Raw genomic sequence first — 20,687 nt, 5'->3', positions numbered from 1 at the left:
CAGAACAGAACATGATCAAAGAACCAAACTCCTGATCTCCCCCGACCTTGAATCTTCCCCAGTGGCTTAAGCCTAAATCCTTCGACTCCTTTTGTTTCTCCCAATAGAATGGAAGCTCCACACAGGCAGGAATTTTTGTCTATTACTATACTCTCGGTACTTAGCCCAGCACATGGTGAAAGTTCCATATTTGTTGAATTGATCCATTTCAGCCATTCAGTCTGGCTATGGCCCAAATTCTCCAGGACAGTCATCTGCAAATCAACACGAACTGGCTTGAATTCAGCTAAGGGAGTCAATAACCTTGGTCAAGAAATCTCTCCTAGCCACCCCTAAGAAGCTCATCTGAACTTGTTTCAAGAGCAGGATATTCTAATTCCACTCACTTTGTAAAGGAGAAAGGACAACGGGACAATAAGGAAAAACTGGTCCCAAGATTGTAACATGGCACTTCCTTGGCATATTACAATGCTTGTGTATCAAACAATGACGTTTTGGAGACATTTCTCCCCCCTCCCCAACCCCAGCATGCACACACATTAATAACAGAAAAGACACATCAAAAAATTAAGCCAAAGGAACCTAGGCTGTTCTCAACTCAACGGACCCAGAGCTTCTGTTGGGTCCATAATCACCTTTCCCTTTTGACCATCAGCATATTGACAGAGGAGCTTTTAAACTCATCCTTCTGTTGTACCATGGCAGTCCCAGAGGAGTTCATAGAGCCAGGAACACATAGGAAAAAGCACAGAAACAAAATATAGTTTGTCCCAGCATGTGCCTCCCTATAATATTAAGCACCATACTAACTTATCTTGATTCGGGGGAAAACCAAACCAAACCAAAAAAATGGCCTCTAAGAAAAGGCACCACCTTGGGCCAGTTTCTCTTTCTACTCTTTAAACATAAGTGCAATATGTGGACCACTAATTTTGCCCTGGCTTCCTCCCTATGCTTTCTGAAATAAGTCTCCAGGCATCTAATTTCTTTTAGACATTCCCTCCATTGAGAACCTGGACTCTCCACCACCCGCCCCTGCTCCTACCTTCCACACTTTTGAATGCTAGTCCATTCTCAGAAACTGTCTCCAATACCACCTTCCCTATATGAAGTCTTCCCTCATCTCTTCCTTCTCTGGGCTCCTAAAGCATTTTAATTACATCTTTTGATTTTGGGTAAAACTTCTTTCCCCTTTTTCATGGGTCTTTCTTCTGCAGGTCTTTACAGGTACAGCATTTTCCCTGCTAGACTAGATTCTCATGGCAGGAGATGGGACTTCCTCATTTTTGTAACCACAAAGCTTCTAAACAGAGAGACCTGAATATTCATTAGTCAAGACGCATTGGGCTATTAGTAACAAAACCTCACCTCAAATTGGCTTATACAAATTGTAAAAAATGCAGAGGTGGGACAATCTTCAGCTATGGCTCTGGTTCCATTTTTCTGCCATTCTCCCAGCTCTCTACTCCCTCATGTGTTGCCTCTGTCCTCAGACTGGTTTCCCTCATGGTTATCATCAATTATTTGGATGTTTACTCATATTGGCATGGTGCTAAATACTTTTACACGAACTCACTCATTTAATCTAATTAAATTTAAAGGCTGTTAAATTTATCCCTACTATAGGGTAAATTTACCCATAAAGCAGATACTATTATTACACCTACTTTACAAGTAAGAAAATAGGTTCAGAGACATGAAGTAAGTTGCCTGAAGTCCCACAGCCAGAAATGGAACCCAGGCAATCCATCTCCCAAGCTGGCGTTCTCACTCATTGTCAAAGACAATCAAGCAAGAACCAAGAAAGCAGGTCCCACTAATGCCATGTTGCCGATCTGCTCACAGAGACTCTGAATGGCCAGCATATCGGATGAAAAAGGGAAAACTAGGGCTGCCGGAATTACAATATAAGCATTATGTAGGGATGTCACTACACATCCTACAGTAAAGCTAGGAAACACCTAATAGGTGTGAAGGAGGTGATCAAGACTGTCACCAAGTTGAGACTTTCTCATTGAAGTTAATCAGAAGTCCTAAATGAGATTTGGAAAGGCAATGATTTTCTCCACATGGATTTCCAAGTTGTTTAATGCAGAGTCCATGCCTGTCCTAAGATCATCTTGTATACACAGGACTGGCAACTCCATACTACAGTCAGCCTTGACTTTGGAGACCAACTTTGGAGTTAGTCTGCCTGGGATCAACCCCAGTTGTGCCACTTGCTAACTGTAACACTGAACAAGTGATCTCCCCTCTAGCCTTGCCTTGCTCTCATATAAAACAGTGATATTACTAACAATACCTACTTCACAGGGTCATCATGTGGATTAAATGAGATACCATATGTGAGCCCTTCAGTGTTTGAAATATCATTATTTCATTTAGGCTACACGTAGGAAGTGCTTGACGAGCTATACTGATCATTTTTATTCTTATCAAGGGAACATATTGTAGTCAGGTGGGTGTGCTAAATGGGAAAATGATTCACAGACTCACATGCTTGCCTAAGAAAGGCAGGAGCCAGACCTTCCCCAGCTCCCCTTCCCCAACTCCTTCTAGAAGCCCTACCCTGGCTGGGGATTGGGAGGATGCTGTGCCCACTCTCCTGGACTCTGACTAGGCTTCTACAGAAGAGAGAGAATGCTCACATCAAGGGCTCTTCTCGGAAAGTTCAATAAATTGGGCAAGAAGCTTGTCCTCAGGCCGGCTTCCCTCATGGTTATATCATCATCTATTATTTGGATGTTTACTCATGCTCAAACCTCACGCTCAAGTAAAGTTCCGAGGTAGAGTCAACTTTCCATCAAAAACAAGGTCTTTCACTGCTGTGTTCCTTATTCACGTTCTACATAGAACAAAAAGGCGGGGGGGGGGGTGTCTAATAATTTTCATGAGACGGTAAGGGGACCAGAAAGGGTGTCTTACATTTCTCTAGAGTCTTCTTCAGCCCTTAGAATATAAATAAGAACACAGTAGGCACCCAATTAACCCTTACTTGATAACTCCCAAAATCTTTTGTTCCTTGCTCTATCATAAATGCCTACAGCATAATTTAATTTGCAATGTTAGATACTACTTGCAATTACAAAGAAGTGAAATAGAATTATCAGAGGTGAACTGGGAATTTTGGTACCCCAAGACAAATATAATGAACTAAAAGTCCTTAATGAAATATTTAAACATGTACTTTACTATGACACCCAACACTATGCAAACTCTCAAAATAACTTATTCCTGAGGGCAGACTAAAATCTACCACCTGTAGTATATTGTACCTGAATATGTTTAGTGAATGTGGTACAGTGCATCTATAAGTTTCCACCCTACCAGTGTAAACACTCTTTTAACTATCACCAAAATCTTGGCACATGTCCCCCTTTTCCGCACAAATTGAATAGCAGGGAGTTAAATACATGTCTCACATTACCAAGAGCTCATTCATTTCATTAACTACTAATACTAAAAACTACTTACTCCTAATACACGTGCAATATTTAATATTAAATGGCAATATCTAGACAGAGGTTTTACCTAAATATTCTTAGATGCCCTTGGGGTTCAGAGCAGGGATAAGGAAGTGAAACGTTGTGTACAATTCAGGTTATGCACATTTTTCTAGGGAAAATTACAGTTTTCACTGGCTTCTCAAAGAGTACATGACTCCCCAAAGTTAAAAACCACAGACAGAAGTTTTAAAAATTTGAAAGGGCAAATCTTATTTATTTGCTACATTTCTAAATTTGAGCAATTTCTAAATTTAGTCATCATGTGCACTGTCCAACTTTCCATCTCATATATTCACTTATTTCTACTGGTTTCAGGATTCTTTGGGAACTTTTATAATATTTTACACGGATATGTCAGAAACAAACCTAGTTCTAAAAGTTGCAAATCCTAACTAGCACCATAACCCTATCCACTTTGGAAATCCAAGCCTATAATGAGACTAAGGGAGTTTACAAAAGGGGGAGAATTTTTTAAAGTTCCATAGAGGATGCAATCTAACATAATATAAAGGAGCTATGTGGGTCCACTAAGTTAAGACAGCATAAATCGATCCCTGGTGTCAGTCAATACCACTTCCAGAATTTCTCCAGTGAGCACAATCAGAGGTAAAGATTGATGAGGTGGGTGTGAATGTCAAGAGATTCCAGGGGGCTGGCCCAGTGGCCAAGTGGTTAAGTTCGCACGCTCCACTTCAGCGGCCCGGGGTTTCACCAGTTCGGATCGTGGGCACAGACATAGCACTGCTCGTTAGGCCACAATGAGGTGGCGTCCCACATTGCACAATCAGAGGCACTCACAACTAGAATATACAACTATATACTGGAGGGCTTTGGGGAGAAGGAAAAAAAAGATTGGCAACAGTTCTTAGCTCAGGTGCCAATCTTTAGGGGAAAAAAGGAGAGAGATTCTAGAAGTCTACTGAAGTTACTATTGAAATAACTGGTTACAGACAGAGGTGACAGTAAGTAACTTTCTTTCATTAATATTGGTCTTCCTAATAACTGAAATAAAGCAAGCTCCCAATTATGTGTTACACAAACATATTTCCCAGCAAGGCTATTCGTTCCTCCTTATCCCCTTACCCACATGCTCACTTGTTAGAGAAACTCCCCATCATGCTCCTTTCTCAGAGAGACCCACTATAGCTCTGCTGAGGAGGCGTGGATCTCATGACTCCCTTGGCCACAGCTAACTGGACCTAGAACAGACTCTGGATGCAAGCTGGCCAATCAGATTCTTGGTTCTCTGAATTAGAAATTGAAACAGAGCAACTCTAGGGAGTCTCTATTGAGCACCTGAATGTAGAAGACACATATTCTTTCCTTGAGTGGCCAGTCTTTCATAAGTAGAATATAAAACACATATCAAGAGAGAAAATAAGAGAGAGAGTGAGAAACTGACTATGTCCTTATTCCTGATCATTTTCTAACCAACTTGATTCCAGCCCCCCAGACACCTGCCTTCCCTACCTACCCTTGGGGTCTGGAAGGAACTCTTATATGTTTCTAATAAGTCTCTCTTTTTTTTTCCTTCAACATATTTAAATGGGTTTCTGCTACCTACAACTATATTCTCCCTTAAACAAGAAGTGACTGAATGAATTAGTAAATAAATAAGCTGGATTCTCAAAGAGGACAAAGAAGAGGTTTCATAGGGAAAAGTTTCTGGGAGAGGTGAAGATCAGGAATGCTGGGATCCAAGAGGGGAAGATCTGACTTTGAGACACAAGACTTGGAACAATCCAAAAGACAAATCCTGAACAGGTGTGACCATCCCAGGGTCACAAACCACCTGAAGAGGAAGCTGAGAGGTGCCAGTTGAGCGACTCCCAGGCCAGGAGGCTGTCCATGTATCCTGAAGTTCCTGTAAATGGAGGCGAGTTCACGTAGAAGTGTAACTGGATTAATGAGACCATCCTCATGGGAGTCCAATAATCCATAATAAAGAGCTTCCCCATCCCTGAAGTTCTGCTTCTAGTGAATTTGTCAAAGTCATTACCACCTGAAAGGACATGCCAAGCCTTTAATGAGCATCCTAAGAGAGAATCTCTCTCATTCCTCTGCTGTGGTTTTATTTTCCAGCCAGTTCTGGAGTTACTTCCTCCTATCCTTCTGGATGGGTTTCCAGGATAGGAGTGTTCCTTTGGCATTCTCTTATGCTCATTTACTTGACAAGAATGCATTTGTTCCTTCCTGCTTGCCCTCTCTCCTCTGTTGCTCCCAACAATGCACTCCCTTCCTCATTCTTGCATTCCATCCTTTCTGTATACCCCTTTGACAGCATCTTAAAGACACTGTCAGGCAGGACACTGCTGCTTCCACTCTATCTATCAGGGCTTCCATTTCAGCACAAAATTCCCTGGTTTTCAAGCAAATCTGTTGTTTTCCCCTTCAAGACAGTAGAAAGAAAACAATTTTGGAGCTAAGCATATCTGAGATTCAAATCCCAGCTCTACTTAATGGTGAGACCTCAGGCAGGCCACTTAATCTCTCTGTGCCTTGTTTCTCATCTATAAAATGGAGATGCCACAGGTCTTGCAGGACTGTTGAGCTCATACACATGGAAAGTAACTAGTAACTGGTTACTAGTAACTGGTACGTAGTAGGAGCTCAAAAATGCTTATTCTCCCTCCCTTGCAAGATCAATGTGAGACATGGACAAAAAACACCAAAAAAGTTAGTGAAAATATAAATAAATGACAGTTTAACAAATAGGTTTCATTTCCTTAAAGGCTTGCCCATGTCCTTATAAGATTGATCTCTATTTACCAAATGTCTCCTTCTAAAAGAATTCAAAATATTTCAGGACTCATGGTTACTAGCCCAGGTCAAGATTTTGAAAAAAGAGATATCATTCACAATTCTTTCCCACGCAATGATGCATCAGGTTTTACCTTTTATATTATTTTTACATAAATACATACACTTTGATCATCACAAAGTGAAAGAACTGAGTGCAAAGTGTAAAGAAAAGTCAAGATATAGTAATCGTCCAATTAACCCAGGTTTTCTCAACCTTATACCTATTGATATTCTTGGCCAGATAATGTGGGGAGCTGTCCTATTCACTGTAGGATGTTTAGCAGCAGCCCTGGTTTCTACCCAGTAGATGCCAGTAGCATACCGCACCCAGTTGCAACAACCAAAAATGTCTCCAGATATTGCCAAATATCCCCTGGGAGGCAAAAGTGCTCACAGATGAGAGCCACTAAGTTAACTTGATCGACATATATAGTCAAACCAGACAGTACAAGCCCAGGCACAGGATTATAAGATGGGAACTAGCTGCCTCAGTCTTTCCTTCTCTCCAGAATGTTCCTACTGAAAAAACAAAATGGCTGCATATCACTTCTAAGATACTATCAAATGGTGGCTTCACAGAGAAACAGAGAAGAAATTGCACGTGCCAGGATTCTGTTTGTCAGGCTGCCCTAGCTCTTGGCTGCTTGCCCACCCTCTGCCTAAAACCTACTTCCCAAACTTTTGAAAATGCTTTCCACAGCTTTCAGAATCTGACCTTTAGAGCAACTTTATCTATGTGTGCGTGTGAAATAGATTTACAATTTTCTATATTCCTGCAAAGCTGAACCACTTATTGAGTCCAAATGCCAACTGGGGGTGGTGGGAATTTACACAAAGATGTCAGCAGACTCCAAAACAACAACAAAAGAGCTCCACCTGCAACTAATTATAGAAACTGAAATTGCACTCTGGCCAGAAGAGGCCAGGTTCAGAACCCACCCCATCTGCTTTGGCCGATAAAATCACTGTTACTTTTTCTCCTGTCAACATAGGCTTGCTTCTTAAAATCCTCTGAGGATGTTGTCTATAGGGAATTTTATTGGGCAGTGAATGTTTTAAGGGTGACCGCTCCCTCTGCTTTCCCCTCCTGAAGCTTGGTTTCAATAAGTGCCTTTGGCACAAGTGAGACTAAAATAACCCATTCACTGAAATATTTCAAAATGTTTTCTTTGGTTGATTGTGTGCCGTTGCTATCACATCGCCAAAATAAAGTGATCCAAAGAGTAAATGGAAGATGGAAGTCATTTAGCTCTCCCAAGGTCCAGCACATAAGAATGTTTATTTTCCTCCCATTAGCCAAGTCTTTCATAAGAAAACCTGAGAATAAAAAATCTGTAAGGCTACTAATGCAGTGCACATGGCTGATCCTAGGGCTGACTGCAAGAGATTACTGAAGCAAAAACCAGCTGACATCTGTGACAAAGATGTATAGTTCACTTCAAATCATTCTCCTACATTATAGCAAACAAAGAAATCAACTGTTGGCCCCATGCCATCTCATCTATCTTCAGAACCAAAGGAAGTTTTCACCTACCCATGAAAGGCATTTAAAACTGTAGTTTCAGTCTGAGTAGGTTATTGCCCAAGTGTGGACCAAAGTTTTTCCACGTTTTTGGAAAGGCAGACAAAAGCTACAGTTCTCTGAAGAACTGAGGAAGACTATTTCAAGATGAGGAAGATAGACTTTTCTTTTTTTCTCCTTCTAAGATTCAGCATCCCAAGTTAGGTCGTGGCGCTAAACCAGTTTATATTATCCAGTTCTAAATCCATGTGCCCGTGTAACATTGGGGAAAACACACACAGACACTCACACTTCAACTCAGAGCTAAAATGAAAAAACTTATACACAGATATGACATATGATTGACTTCTTAATTTCTCAGGTCTCTTGATATGACTTATAAGCCCTTAAAACATTTGGAGAAAGAGAGTGATCAAGGACAACTCGAGTCAGTGCAGGGGACATCTGTTTTTGTCCTGGAGCATCCCGTCACCCTTCATCTCAGTTCCTTTAGAGAACTGTTCCTCTCCCAATGCCTGCAGTTCTAATAGGTCACCAGTCACAATAACCCCTTCTCACATACATACCTGTCCCCCGCCCCCCTGCCACATACTCTCACCAAGTCCTGGAGGCAGGAGATAACCAAGGCAGGACCAGGGTCCTTCCACAAATTTTCCAAATGGGAAGTGAAGACATAAGGGCATCTTAACCCTTCAGTTGTGACCCTGGGGTACTGACAGTCAAGACTGCCCACCACATGAAAGAAAAATGAGGTTTACACATAGATAGAGGCATATATCAAGAAGCAGAGATGAAGCAATGAGGAAAGACAGAGTCCTGCTACAGTTTGAGGCCCTGGATCCAGTCAACTCCAAGCTCCACACATGAGCCTTTCTGCAATTTCATTACAGGAACTAATAAATTCCCCGTTTTTTGCTTACAGAGTTGAGTAGCATTTGTGTCACTACTTTGAAGTATTGCCCAATTCAATTAGTAAATAGGTTTCTTCATTATAATGTGTAAAGTCCTTTAAGATCTCATTTCACCTCACTGAAATGCTCCTATTTTTATGGTTATCATGACTGGTAATTATTATGAATGATTGTAATCAATTAACCATTTTCTATGTTTTATCTGTTAGGAAGGATTCAGCTGCAAGTAATAGAATACGCAACCAACAGAGACTTAAACACCCAAGGGTTTATTTCCTCACATGACTAGAAGTCTGGAGGAAGGCCATTGCTGGTGCTAGACAACTGCTCAGCGATGGCAGGACATATGTCTCTGTGCCTGTATTGGCCTTTCTTTCATGGTTACTATATGGCTGACATAGCTCCAGGCAACAGATCAACGCTCAAGACAGGAAGAAAGGGGAAGGAGCATTGCTGGTGACATTTATTGCTTTTATCAGGAAATTAAAAGCTTTCCCAGAATCTCCCAGATTTCCGCTTGGGTTTCATTGGCCAGATACTTGTGGAAGAGAAGGACCCTGAAGGGGCTGGCCCCATGGCTGAGTGGTTAAGTTCGCACACTCCGCTGCAGGCGGCCCATTGTTTCGTTGGTTCGAATCCTGGGCGCAGACATGGCACTGCTTATCAAACCATGCTGAAGCAGTGTCCCATATGCCACAACTAGAAGGACCCACAATGAAGAATATACAACTATGTACCAGGGGACTTTGGGGAGAAAAAGGAAAAAATTAAATCTTAAAAAAAAAAAAAGAGGGCTATTTTAAATAAATGAATAAATAAATAAATAAAAAGAGAAGGAGCCTGAAGTTGAGCCATTAACCAGGCATCATTAGGACACTCTAGAAGGCCCAGCCACTGAAGGAACCTTTGACCACAATGAAGGTGCTCATCCACCTTCACAGGTCTGAAACTTTAATGTCTTGCTTCCAGAGCTGCTCCTGAAGCAGCCTTGCCCTAAGTATGGCCTTTATACCCTTAGTTCTAGGAATATTTATAGTTTATAACAGATGGGATTGTTTTAGAATATATACATATTCACTCTACTCCCTCTGCTTTGGCAGAGAGTAGATTTCCCTGACCCTACTAACTTTGGGCTTGACCATGTAACATGCTTTAGGGAATAGAGCATTAGTGAACGTGATGGAAACAGAGGCTTTAAATGTGTTTGTGTGGTGTGGGGGACACATTTGGTATCTGTGATCCACCAAGAGCAGACAAAGCCCTGAAGAGCTTCCGTTCCAAGAAGAATGTGGAGAAATGTGGAACACACCTAACCCAACTTTCAGCCTAGAACCTAACTAAGTTGCAGCCAACTTGCAGATATGTGAGGGAGAGGTAAATACTTGTCTTTTTAAGCCACTAAGTTTGGGGATGGCTTGTTACACAGTATTACTGCAGCAATAGCTGCCTAATACATAGTTGCTCAGTTTAAGATAAAGTTTCATAGTCAAGTAAGTTTGGGAAATTGCTGGATTATGCAAATTTAATAAATATTTTTTAACTGCAAGAGATAGAGCATTTCACATGCTAATGTGTCGTATTAGTTTGCTATGGCCGCCATAACAAAGTATCACAAACTGGGTGGTTTAAACAACAAAAATTTATTGTCTCACAATTCTGTAGGATAGAAGTTTGAGATCAAGGTGTTGGCAGGGTTGCTTCCTTCTGAAGTCTGTGAGGGAAGGATCTGTTCCAGGCCTCTCTCCTTGGCTCGTAGATGGCCGTCTTCACCATCTCTTCACATGGTCTTTCCTCTGTGCATGTCTATGTCTCTGTCCAAATTTCCCCTTTTACTAAGGACACCAGTCATGTTGGATTAGGGCCCACTCTAATGACCTCATTTTATCTTGCTTACCTCTGTAAAAACCCTGTCTCCAAACACAGTCACATTCTGAGATATTGGGGGTTAAGACTCAAACATATCTTTGGGGGGGGCACAATTCAACCCATAACATACGCATTATGAATTTCTAGGATAGGTGTATCTAGTATGTTGTGTCTCAAGTTTATTTGACCAGATAATCCCCTGTGGAAAGTGTCATTTCCCTGAATACACATTGGAAAACTGGCTTGAAGGGATCCATGGATCTTAGACTTAGGGTAGTAGAAGGAATGGAGCCTGAAAGAAGTCATTTGTCTTATCCAGGCCTATCTGAGTAGTGAATAGATTTAAGTCCCACTCACAAACCTGATGGACCCAACACTCCAGGGCTGCAGCCCTTGACTTCACAAACACTCAGTATTCAAGGTGATTGCAGCTGCATTGAACTGTTGGCAACAACCCTTCACAATGCAGCTGCCTCATCATCTTCTCAACAGGAGACAGAATTAGTTCTATCACCCACTTCTAATTGGTACAACTCTCCACATCTGGACACTCACAATGAAATGAACATTTTAGAAAAAAGTTGAATGACCCCTGTTGAAATGGCCCTGCAGTTATACAAATAAAAGAAAAAATAATAATAAAAGAAACATGGAAATGTGATCCATCTCGACCTTTTCAAGTTACAGGCTCAAAATGAGAATCAATAAATCATATGTTGAAACTAGCTCAAAAATTCATCAAAAACCCATATTAATATTGATTTAGAGTAGATTATTTCCTATTGTGTTAAGCCAGAAATAGAAATGATCACATATTGCTTAAAAGCCATAACATTCTCCAGACAGGTTTACTTACACTTCTTAGGTTACATTTCCCAATGACCTTGTCCCACTTCTGCACACACACAAGATGGGTAAATATTAGATTTAGTACAATCTCCCAGTGTGTGATGCTATTTATATTCATGCAGATCTTTCGCTAGCCACACACAACTGAGAAAAATGTGCAAAAATTGCTTTATGTCACCTAATTTGGAAAAAAATAATCCACTAAAAACTAGAAAGTTAATAATTGCAAAAAATATCCAGGAATATGAAAAGTCACTAACTTACATGCACCACACTGAAAGACATAAGTCATTATGAACTTTCTAAAAATGTATTCTCTACCATGTTTTCTCTCTCTGATCTCCATCACGTAGGTGAATGGAGCTGTAGAAAAAAGACAACCATATAAACTTTTAGAGACAATTGGGTCACCTTACTTCCCTGTAGCTGCATTCTCCCTCCCCCAACATCCACCCCAACCCCACAGGCCATTAAAACTAATAAGGGGGCTCCCTCAAGTGGTAGCCAAACATCCATTCTAAATCTTTTCTCCTCACCTCTCCCCAAATCAGTACTGCAGATGTCCATTGAGAGCATGGTATAGGTCATGCCATTCCAAAGATTTAGGTGTCCATCATACTCTACCACCTTCAAAAAAGTACATCATGAAGCAAAAAGTACAAGTGGTATCATAAGGATAACTTTGCGTCCATGCACTCCAGTTTACACAAACAAGTCAATGATTCCAAATGTCAGTACAGTAACTCTTAGCAGTCTCAAATTTCTTTATATTCATGCAGATCTGTGTGGCTGAAAAGTAGAGCCTTGGAGAGAACATGGAGGGTGGGAGTTGGGAGATGTGGGGTGGACTATCCATCCAGGAACCTGAGTATCTACCTTTTGCACACGAGAAATTTGGGCACAACCACTTACCCATTGGCTCCAAGGTTCCAAAGAGTCCTGCACTTCCTGTAACACAGGGAGGGTGTTCAACATCCTCCCTTCGATCTGGAGTTGGGTTTAGCTCCCTGGGACAGAACCACTAGGACTTCAAAATATACTGCAAAGGAATTGATGAGTGAGAGCCCACTATAACACAGCACATAAGGGTGAAAGATCTGTGCTAGTGAGCATGAAATTCACAGAACTATCAATTTCACATATGAGAGCACTTGAGCTTTCTCACCTCCACCCTATAATGGACCTGCTTCCCATATCTATTCACATAGTATAATTCAAATTATTTTAGATCATCCGAATTTAGGTTAGTGAAATTCTAATTTTCCACATACCCCCTGGTAGAACTATATTCTAGACGCAGTAGTTGTTGTGGATAAGAAACCACAGTCAAGTGTCCCTTATCTCTTTTATATTCTTTTCTTCTATACAGAAAAGGTTTCCATAATTTTTCCTCTAAAAAGAAATTATAGTACATTATAAGAAATGGTAGAAACCCTAAGCAGCACAAAACCCATTCCTGGGGAAAAAAATAAATTCCTAATTAAGAAGGAAAATCCTGATTAAACTAAATCACATTCTTAATCATTCTATCAAAACTAGTCACTTTTTTATCCAACATATATGAAGTACAATCTTCCTGTTATACTAAGATTCTGTTCACAGCTCAGTTATCCTACAAGGAGGCAGTGAACATAAAGTTAAGATCTTAGATGTTGGCGTGAGATAGACCAAAGCCTTAAAGCCCAGCTCTGTCACTCACCAGCTGTGTGAACTTGGGCAAGCTACTTATTCTCTCTACATTTATTTTTCATCTGCAAAATGAGAAAAAGTCTAGCACCTACCTCAGATGACTGATGCAAACACTAGATAAGATAATGTACACGAAGCTCTAAGCACAATGCCTCGCACACAGCCAGCCCACAACAGATGTCTACTGGTAGCAGTAGCAGTAATAATAGAAACACCAGCCACAGTAGAAGTCTGGATTGTTCCCCAAACTTTATTTCATCTAGCTCCACTTTTTGAGAAACATAAAAACCCCACTGGTGGAAATTTCTAGTGCTCCCTCATATCTGACTTTCCCCTCCTTCCTGGAAAGAAGAGAGGACTACACTTCCCGCTCCCTGGTGCTCGTATCACTTCCAGACCAAGGAACTGAGCAGCCAATGTGCCATCTCCAGGCACTCTCTTCCTCTGCAGTAGCAGCTCTTGAAGCCACGTGCCAAAATGCAGAAAGCCCAGATCCTGAGTCACTGCCTGGAGGAGAGCTGCCCTGGAGAGTCGCTTGACCTACTTCATAATTCAGGTGAACAAGAAACAAATCTCTGCTGTGTTAAGCCACTGAAATTTAAAGTTTGTTGATTACTGCAGCAGGATCTACCTTATCCCAACCAACAGGCACTCACCCCTAAAAGGGATCCTGACATACTTCCAAGGGTGGAGGGAGGGGTGCTTCAATTTTTTGAAAATAACTTGCTTTTTGTCAATCTTTATAATTTTACTTTGTAATACTATCTCACATTGCAAATAAATTGACTTTTCAAAGTCTCCATGCTTCTTCCTCCTTTTATATTTTTAACCTAAAAAAGAAAATAATGACATTTTACTTATAGTTAATATATAGATTAATACTAGGCTTTCATTGGGTCATATGTCACCCCGAGTACCCAAGGTAGCCTGTGATCACAGTAGGTTCCAGAACAAGGAAGGGGTAACAGGAGCACCCTTGAGTATTTATTTGCTCCTGGCTTAAGGCAACATGGGACAGTTAAGCGGAATTATAGATATTATCTAGTTTAAACTGAACTAACCCTTACGAAACAGTCAAAGGGTTTAAATTGTTTTTACCAAGAGTAAAAAGGTTTTGTTTGTCATTAAAATTTACCTCAATATATTATTTATTTTACTTTGTCTCTCCCATATTTAATTCTTTTTTTTTTTTTTTTTTGAGGAAGATTAGCCCTGAGCTAACATCTGCCACCAATCCTCCTCTTTTTGCCGAGGAAGACCGGCCCTGAGCTAACATCCATGCCCATCTTCCTCTGCTTTATATGTTGGACGCCTACCACAGCATGGCTTGCCAAGTGGTGCCATATCCACAACCAAGATCCGAACCAGTGAACCCTGGGCCGCCAAGAAGCAGAACTTGTGAACTTAACAGCTGCTGCCACCAGGCCGGCCCTCTCCCGTATTTAACTCTTTGTGAATGTAGCACAGTAGCAAATGGTGTAATTTTTAAATAAATATAGATGTATAATTGGGGGTGTGTACTCAGAAAAAATTTAGTGATAGAAGCATAAAATAAAAGTAATCTTGGAGCTGACAGTTTAAAGAATGGCCTTCTTGTCACTACTTGCGTCATTCCTAAACTGCTTTAGCCATTTTCCAAACAACTGAAAAAGGAGAAAATCAGTACAGAACTGGGGAAGTGCACATAGCAGTAACAGGTTCAACAAGGACTTCGTGAACCAGCAAAGTCAGAAAAAAGCAGAAATGATAGTGAAAAGCACTAATTTGACTTAGGAACAAAGAACAAAGCTTTCTGTTCCAACTAAAAATCACATTTCCACATCTGAAAATCAGCAAAGGCTCTGTCAGATAATCAAAGGGATAAAGCGATTGCTCTCCACACACAGAAGGAGAACGAAGAGCAGTTTCTCATTCAGATCAGAAATGCTCCTACTGGTGCTTGGACTCCAAAGGGGTGGTAGCCAGGGAAACAGATAGGAAGGTCAGCAGATAACCCCAAGAGAGGCAGAGAGAGCTTCATGAGGCCAACATCAAGACCATTTATCAGAGAATCACTAGGTTTAGCCAAGTTAGAATTATCTCAAATTTCTACAGAAAGTTAAATGATATCTGGCAATTTTTTTTCAGCCAAATGGCACAGCATCCTCTCCTCCCCATCTCTTAGCACTTACCTCACTGCTAATAAGAGGTGAAGCTGGGGTTTAAACCCAGGCACGCCTGACTCCAAAGCCCTTATGAAAACAGCAGCATAAAAATGAGCCTCACAGAATAGGTAGGATTTGAAAATGGAGAGCGGCTGGGACTGAAAGGGAAGAGGTAGGGAGAGAGGGTGCTGAGAAGCCGCTAGTGAAAGGGAACAGAAAAAGCAAAGGATTGGAGGTGGGAAACCCTGAGTCTGTGCAGGAATTATAAAGTGGCAGGGAGCACAGGAGATGTGGAGGGAGGTGGTATGACACAAGGCTGGAAAGGCTGGCTCAGGCCTTCCCGTAGAAGGTGCTGTAAGTCAGGCAAAGAGGTAGACTTCATTCTAGAGGCGATGAGTAATTATTGAGGGCTTTAAAGCAGGGGAATGGCATAACTGCAGGTAGACACTCAGGAAACTAATCTTGCTATGACATGGAAGATGGATCAAAGAAGAATAAGAAGGTGGCTTGTACATAGTGGATGCTTGATTGATATTGAATGGATAAAGGCAGAAAGACCAGGTTAAAATTTATCGTGTTTCTCTAACATGATATAAAACCCCTTCCACCCAATCCCATTTAATATTGTTCAGTTTGCTATTTAGAGAACTCTACTCATTCTAGAAGAAAATAATGCTGCTGTTGCTTCAAAAAAAAGAAAAAAATCAATCCACCAGTCAAATGTGGCCCTGTAAATGTTGCTGTTAAAGTGTCTACTCTTGCAAAAATTATCATTTTCCTCTTCTATTCAGAGGGAAGTACAGCTGAGCTGCTGTTGCGACTGCTGAAAAAGAGAATAAAATTAACCAAATACAAAAGTTAGATAATGAGGTGTGATGTCCCTCTTCTGAAACAGTGTGAAAAGGTTATAGGAAAGTAAGGAGAGCACAAGCTGTAACCTCATATTTCCTATGCCCTCTTGTAGTCTCTAAGTCGAACACACACTAAGCCATAGCTTTCTTGATGATGCCAAATTTTCTTCTGCATAGGTCGTGGTACCATCTGCAAAGCATCAACCACTCAGTGAGAAGCCAAGGCTGAAAAACACTGAGATGAGTCATAACCTACCTGATTTTCTTCATGAGAAACCCTCATCTGCTCCTTGAGGACAGACATCCGGGCTGCCTCTTCTTTCCTCAAGACTCTTTCCTTTTTGAGCTCAGGACTCCAGAAAGTCTTGATACTGTTCATGGAAGATCCCAACTTGCTGTCCTTGATGTCTAGCTCTTTCCGGAGGAGGTCATTCTCTCTCTGAAGTTCCTTGAGCTGGGCTTGAAGGTCTAACATTGTGCTATCCCTTACCTGCCTCAACATGGAGGGAACCTGGTGGTGGTGATGATGGGATGAACTGGTCAGACCACCATGTTGATCTGTGTATGAAAGGACATCTGTGTGGGAAAGTCCAGCAGAAGCAATATTGGGACTACTCCCCATGGCTGTGACTCGACCTCCATATACAGCTCGATTTGTGGCCCTTCCCAGAGTCATAGTGCCCTTTGGGTAAGTTGTAGAAGCCACTCCTTCATGATCACTCAGATACATGGGTCCAGACGTAGCATAAGCTGCATTTAGGGACTGGATATTCTCCATGGACAGAGTCTTGCCTGTTCCTCCACCTCCCCCACTACTCGTTCTTCGGTGGCCCAAACGAGGAGATCTTGGTAAACGAGGAGATCTGGAAGGGCTACCTTCCAGATTGGTGATTGTTCTTGCACTTCCATACATTTTTCTTCTATTACGAGGTGCTACTGAAGAGAAAGAATGCTATGCTAAGTTGGGGATTAAGCTGGTATTTCCACCGTTGGCCAGAATTTTCACCGCCTTCTTTTCACAGTCTGTACCAGAAAATGAGACCAATCAGAGATCTGAAAAATAAGAAAAAACATAATTAAAACAAACTTCTTTAGAACCTGGACTATAACTGCATTATAGTCTTTAAAATATATAGGTAGATAGATGATAGATTGATGATGATAATGATAGATGAACAATATAGATAGATAGATAGATAGACAGATAGATAGATATAGATAAACAGATAGGTAGATAGACAGATGTAGATAGATAGACAGATAAGTAGATAGATAGATAAAGACAGATAAATAGATGGATAGATAGTCACACCCATGTTCATTTAAGAAGAAAAGTGACTCTAAACTTTACTTACTACATGTGAACATCTTGTAAATTCCCCCCACCCTGTTCCCAAGCAAAGTGAAAAATTCTCAGAGCAAAAAAGTGCTCTTTTTTCCTTAGGAAAATGAAGCTTTGCATTTCGGTTTGTGCTAAGTGACAGTTGGGACCTCCAGAAAATTCACCATAGAATTCCTCATCAGAGAGAGCTTAACTATAAAATACACCATCCTAGGGGCATGACCCCCAAACACAAGTGACTTGACAGTGACTCTAAGAAGCTGCTGCTTCCTAGGATGTCAAATAATAATCAAGCCTGCTGATTAGTAACCTCCCCCTCCTGTACCCATTACAGACATCAGTAATCCAACACAGTCCTCTTTTCCACTAAGTTCAGAACTCCTCTCAACACAACCGTCTAGATGGTTTATCACCAATCAACTGGCACTGACACATGAGTTGGAATCTATTGGTCATCTCAGAGCTAGAAGAAAAAGAAGTGACTCAACCAATGAAACTCCTATACATACAGCCGGATCCTAAATGCTATCACTAGAGAAAATGACAGTCCTGTCTCTTTCCCCTTTCACACACATCTTTCAGATTGGCGTTTTGGGACTTCTTTCCCATTTTGGTTGACCTAAATATTCATACTAACCACTCCACATCTATACAGAAATGGCACAGGGGAACAGTACACCATGTTAGAGCTCCTGGTCCCATAACCCCTAGAGAAAAGTAGTAGAAGCTCCCTGTCATGGCTACTCAAGTACTTTGGTGCAGCTTTTATGTAGCCAGGGCTGCAGGGTGATGATTATTCCTTCAGTGTTAGGACTCAAATGGCCTCAATAGGGTTCATCATGGCTTCCTGCTCTTCCTCTTAGTTTAGTATACATTCCCTTTTTTCTGCTTTTAGACACTAAGACCATAGACTGTGAAAAAGGGCAAACCGAGGTTCAACTCTCCACTCTAATACTGACTAGCTGAGTGACCTTAGGCAAATTATTTAACTGCTATGAGCTTCCTTTCCCCAACTGATAAAACATGGGTAATATCACCTAACTCATAGTATTATGAGAAATAAGATGATGTTTTTAAAACATTCACTTTAGTGCCTAGCACAGAATAGTCAATACATAGTTTTTGTTGGTAGTATCAATGAGATAAGTACATTATAATAGCATTATACAGGGCATCTTTTATTTTTACCTGCCTCTTATTCATTTTCTGCCCCTCCCACCCCACTTTCTGGTAATATTCTATTTTCCTTAGAGAAATTGCTCCCAACTCTACACACAGTTCATTAAGTTTAGGTAAGGCTGACTCCTTTGCTCCATCCTAGAGGGTGCCAGGGGTGACAAAATGACCTAGGCCTGGCCAATCATCATATTCCAGCTCCCAGACATGACAGCTGGTTTAGGGATGAGCATGTGACCCATACTGGTCCAAAAAGCCTCCATACTATGACTTTAGTTGGAACAATTGGGCTAGATAAGCTTTTTCAGCTAGAATTACTTGCTTTCAACATGGAGCTTCTGAGTACCACCATATGGAAAGGGCTTCCCTGAGAATGAAGCTAATACACAGGAAAGCAGAGCCAAACTTCAAACCAGGTGACGTTACTTGGATCCAACAGTCACTAAAGCTACATCTATCCCCATGCTATTTTAGTTACATATACCAGGTAGACTGATTGCATTAATGGTCCCAATTCTTTACCTCTTCTTGTATATGTTTCCTTGGCAGTGCCCTCCCAATCCCACTCTGGATTCAGTCATGTGACTTGCTTTGGCCAATAAGGTGATAGCAAATGTGAAGTAAGCCAAGGCCTAAAATAACACTTGTGTGTATACTCCCTTGTGTGTTTTCCTCTGCATGGCAATTAGAACATGCCCAGTCTAGCCTGCTGGAAGATGAAAAACATAAAATACAGTCAAGGTGTCCAAGCCAGTAGCCAACTCACCCCAAGGCATTTGAGCAGGCCCAGACAAGATTAGCAGAGCTGCCTAGCCAACCAGCAGCTGATCACAGATGCATGAGCAAGTCCAGCTGAGATTCAATAAGCCCCATACACTTGTGGACTAAATAAATCCTTCTTAGTATGTCACTGATGCTCTGTGGCTGGTTGTTTTGCAGCATTACTAGGGCAACAGATAACTGATACCTTGCCCCTAAGTTTCCTTTTTGGCTACATTCAATTCTAGTTGGGGGATCTGTCATTTATACCCTAAAGAGTCTTCATATATAGTATGGAGGAATATTTTCCATAAAGGCTTCCCTTTCCCTAAAAAGTCCCTACAAAGAATTATACACCTGTCCCTAAGGAACTTAGTTTCAAATGATTATGTTGCTCAGAGCTTAATTTGTCTTACTTAAAAATATACAAAAATAATTTTGTATCTAAGATTTTTGCATGAATAACCTGTTCCACAAAAAAAAATTTCCTATTTCCAACATAAATGAATTCAGTTACATAAATGATGAAGAAGACAGACAGTGAAATAATGTGATCTTTACAGGTACGTGAATATTTAATGAGATAGAAACATGTTCATGACATACTAGTAGTGGGGAGAGGGGAGAAACTACAAAACGTTTTCATGGTTTACTTACACTTTTGTAAAACTCACATACATAGATACACACTAACTTACAGAGAAGATCAGAACAACACAGATCAAAATGTTAATAGCAGTGGGATTCCAAGTGGCTTTCATTTTCTTCCCTTTGTTTATTTGCATGTTCTAAATTTTCTATAATAAAGATTTTTCTATTATCCTTTTTTTTTTTTGAGGAAGATTAGCCCTGAGCTAACTGCTGCCAATCCTCCTCTTTTTGCTGAGGAAGACTGGCCCTGAGCTAACATCCATGTCCATCTTCCTCTAGTTTATATGTGGGACGCCTACCACAGCATGGCTTTGCCAAGCAGTGCCACATCCGTACCCAGGATCCGAACCAGAGAACCCCGGGCTGCCAAGAAGCAGAACATGCGAACTTAATCACTATGCCACTGGGCCGGCCCCCTCTATTATCTTTTTAGTCTATATTTCATTTATTTCTGCTTTGATCTTTGTTACTTTTTGCCTTCTACTAACTTTTGGCTTAGTTTGTTCTTCTTTTCCTAGTTCCTTGAGATGTAAAGTTAGGTTGTTTACTTGAGATTTTTCTTTTTTCTTAATGTAGGTGTTTATTGCTATTAACTTAATAAAATACTTTTCTTTTCCTT

The 20,687-nt window shown here is 40.9% G+C and overlaps 1 protein-coding gene across 31 annotated transcripts in view; it reads right to left on the bottom strand.

Annotated features, from left to right (window-relative positions):
* Positions 1–20,687, bottom strand: part of ERC2 (ELKS/RAB6-interacting/CAST family member 2) — a 904,903-nt gene that overhangs the window by 856,659 nt on the left and 27,557 nt on the right. For all 31 annotated transcript variants that reach the window (XR_011526912.1, XR_011526913.1, XR_011526902.1 and 28 more), the window contains exon 2: positions 16,397–17,193. Coding sequence is in view for 16 of the 31 variants with exons in the window: in XM_070574931.1 (XP_070431032.1) it covers positions 16,397–17,053 (657 nt within the window). In the remaining 15 variants the exon portion in view is untranslated. The remainder of the gene's footprint in view (positions 1–16,396; positions 17,194–20,687) is intronic.

Source organism: Equus przewalskii, chromosome 15 (assembly GCF_037783145.1).
Source record: "Equus przewalskii isolate Varuska chromosome 15, EquPr2, whole genome shotgun sequence".
Lineage (NCBI taxonomy): Eukaryota > Metazoa > Chordata > Mammalia > Perissodactyla > Equidae > Equus > Equus przewalskii.
The sequence above is the reverse complement of the archived record's forward strand: the minus strand, read 5'-3'. Positions and strand labels throughout refer to the sequence as shown.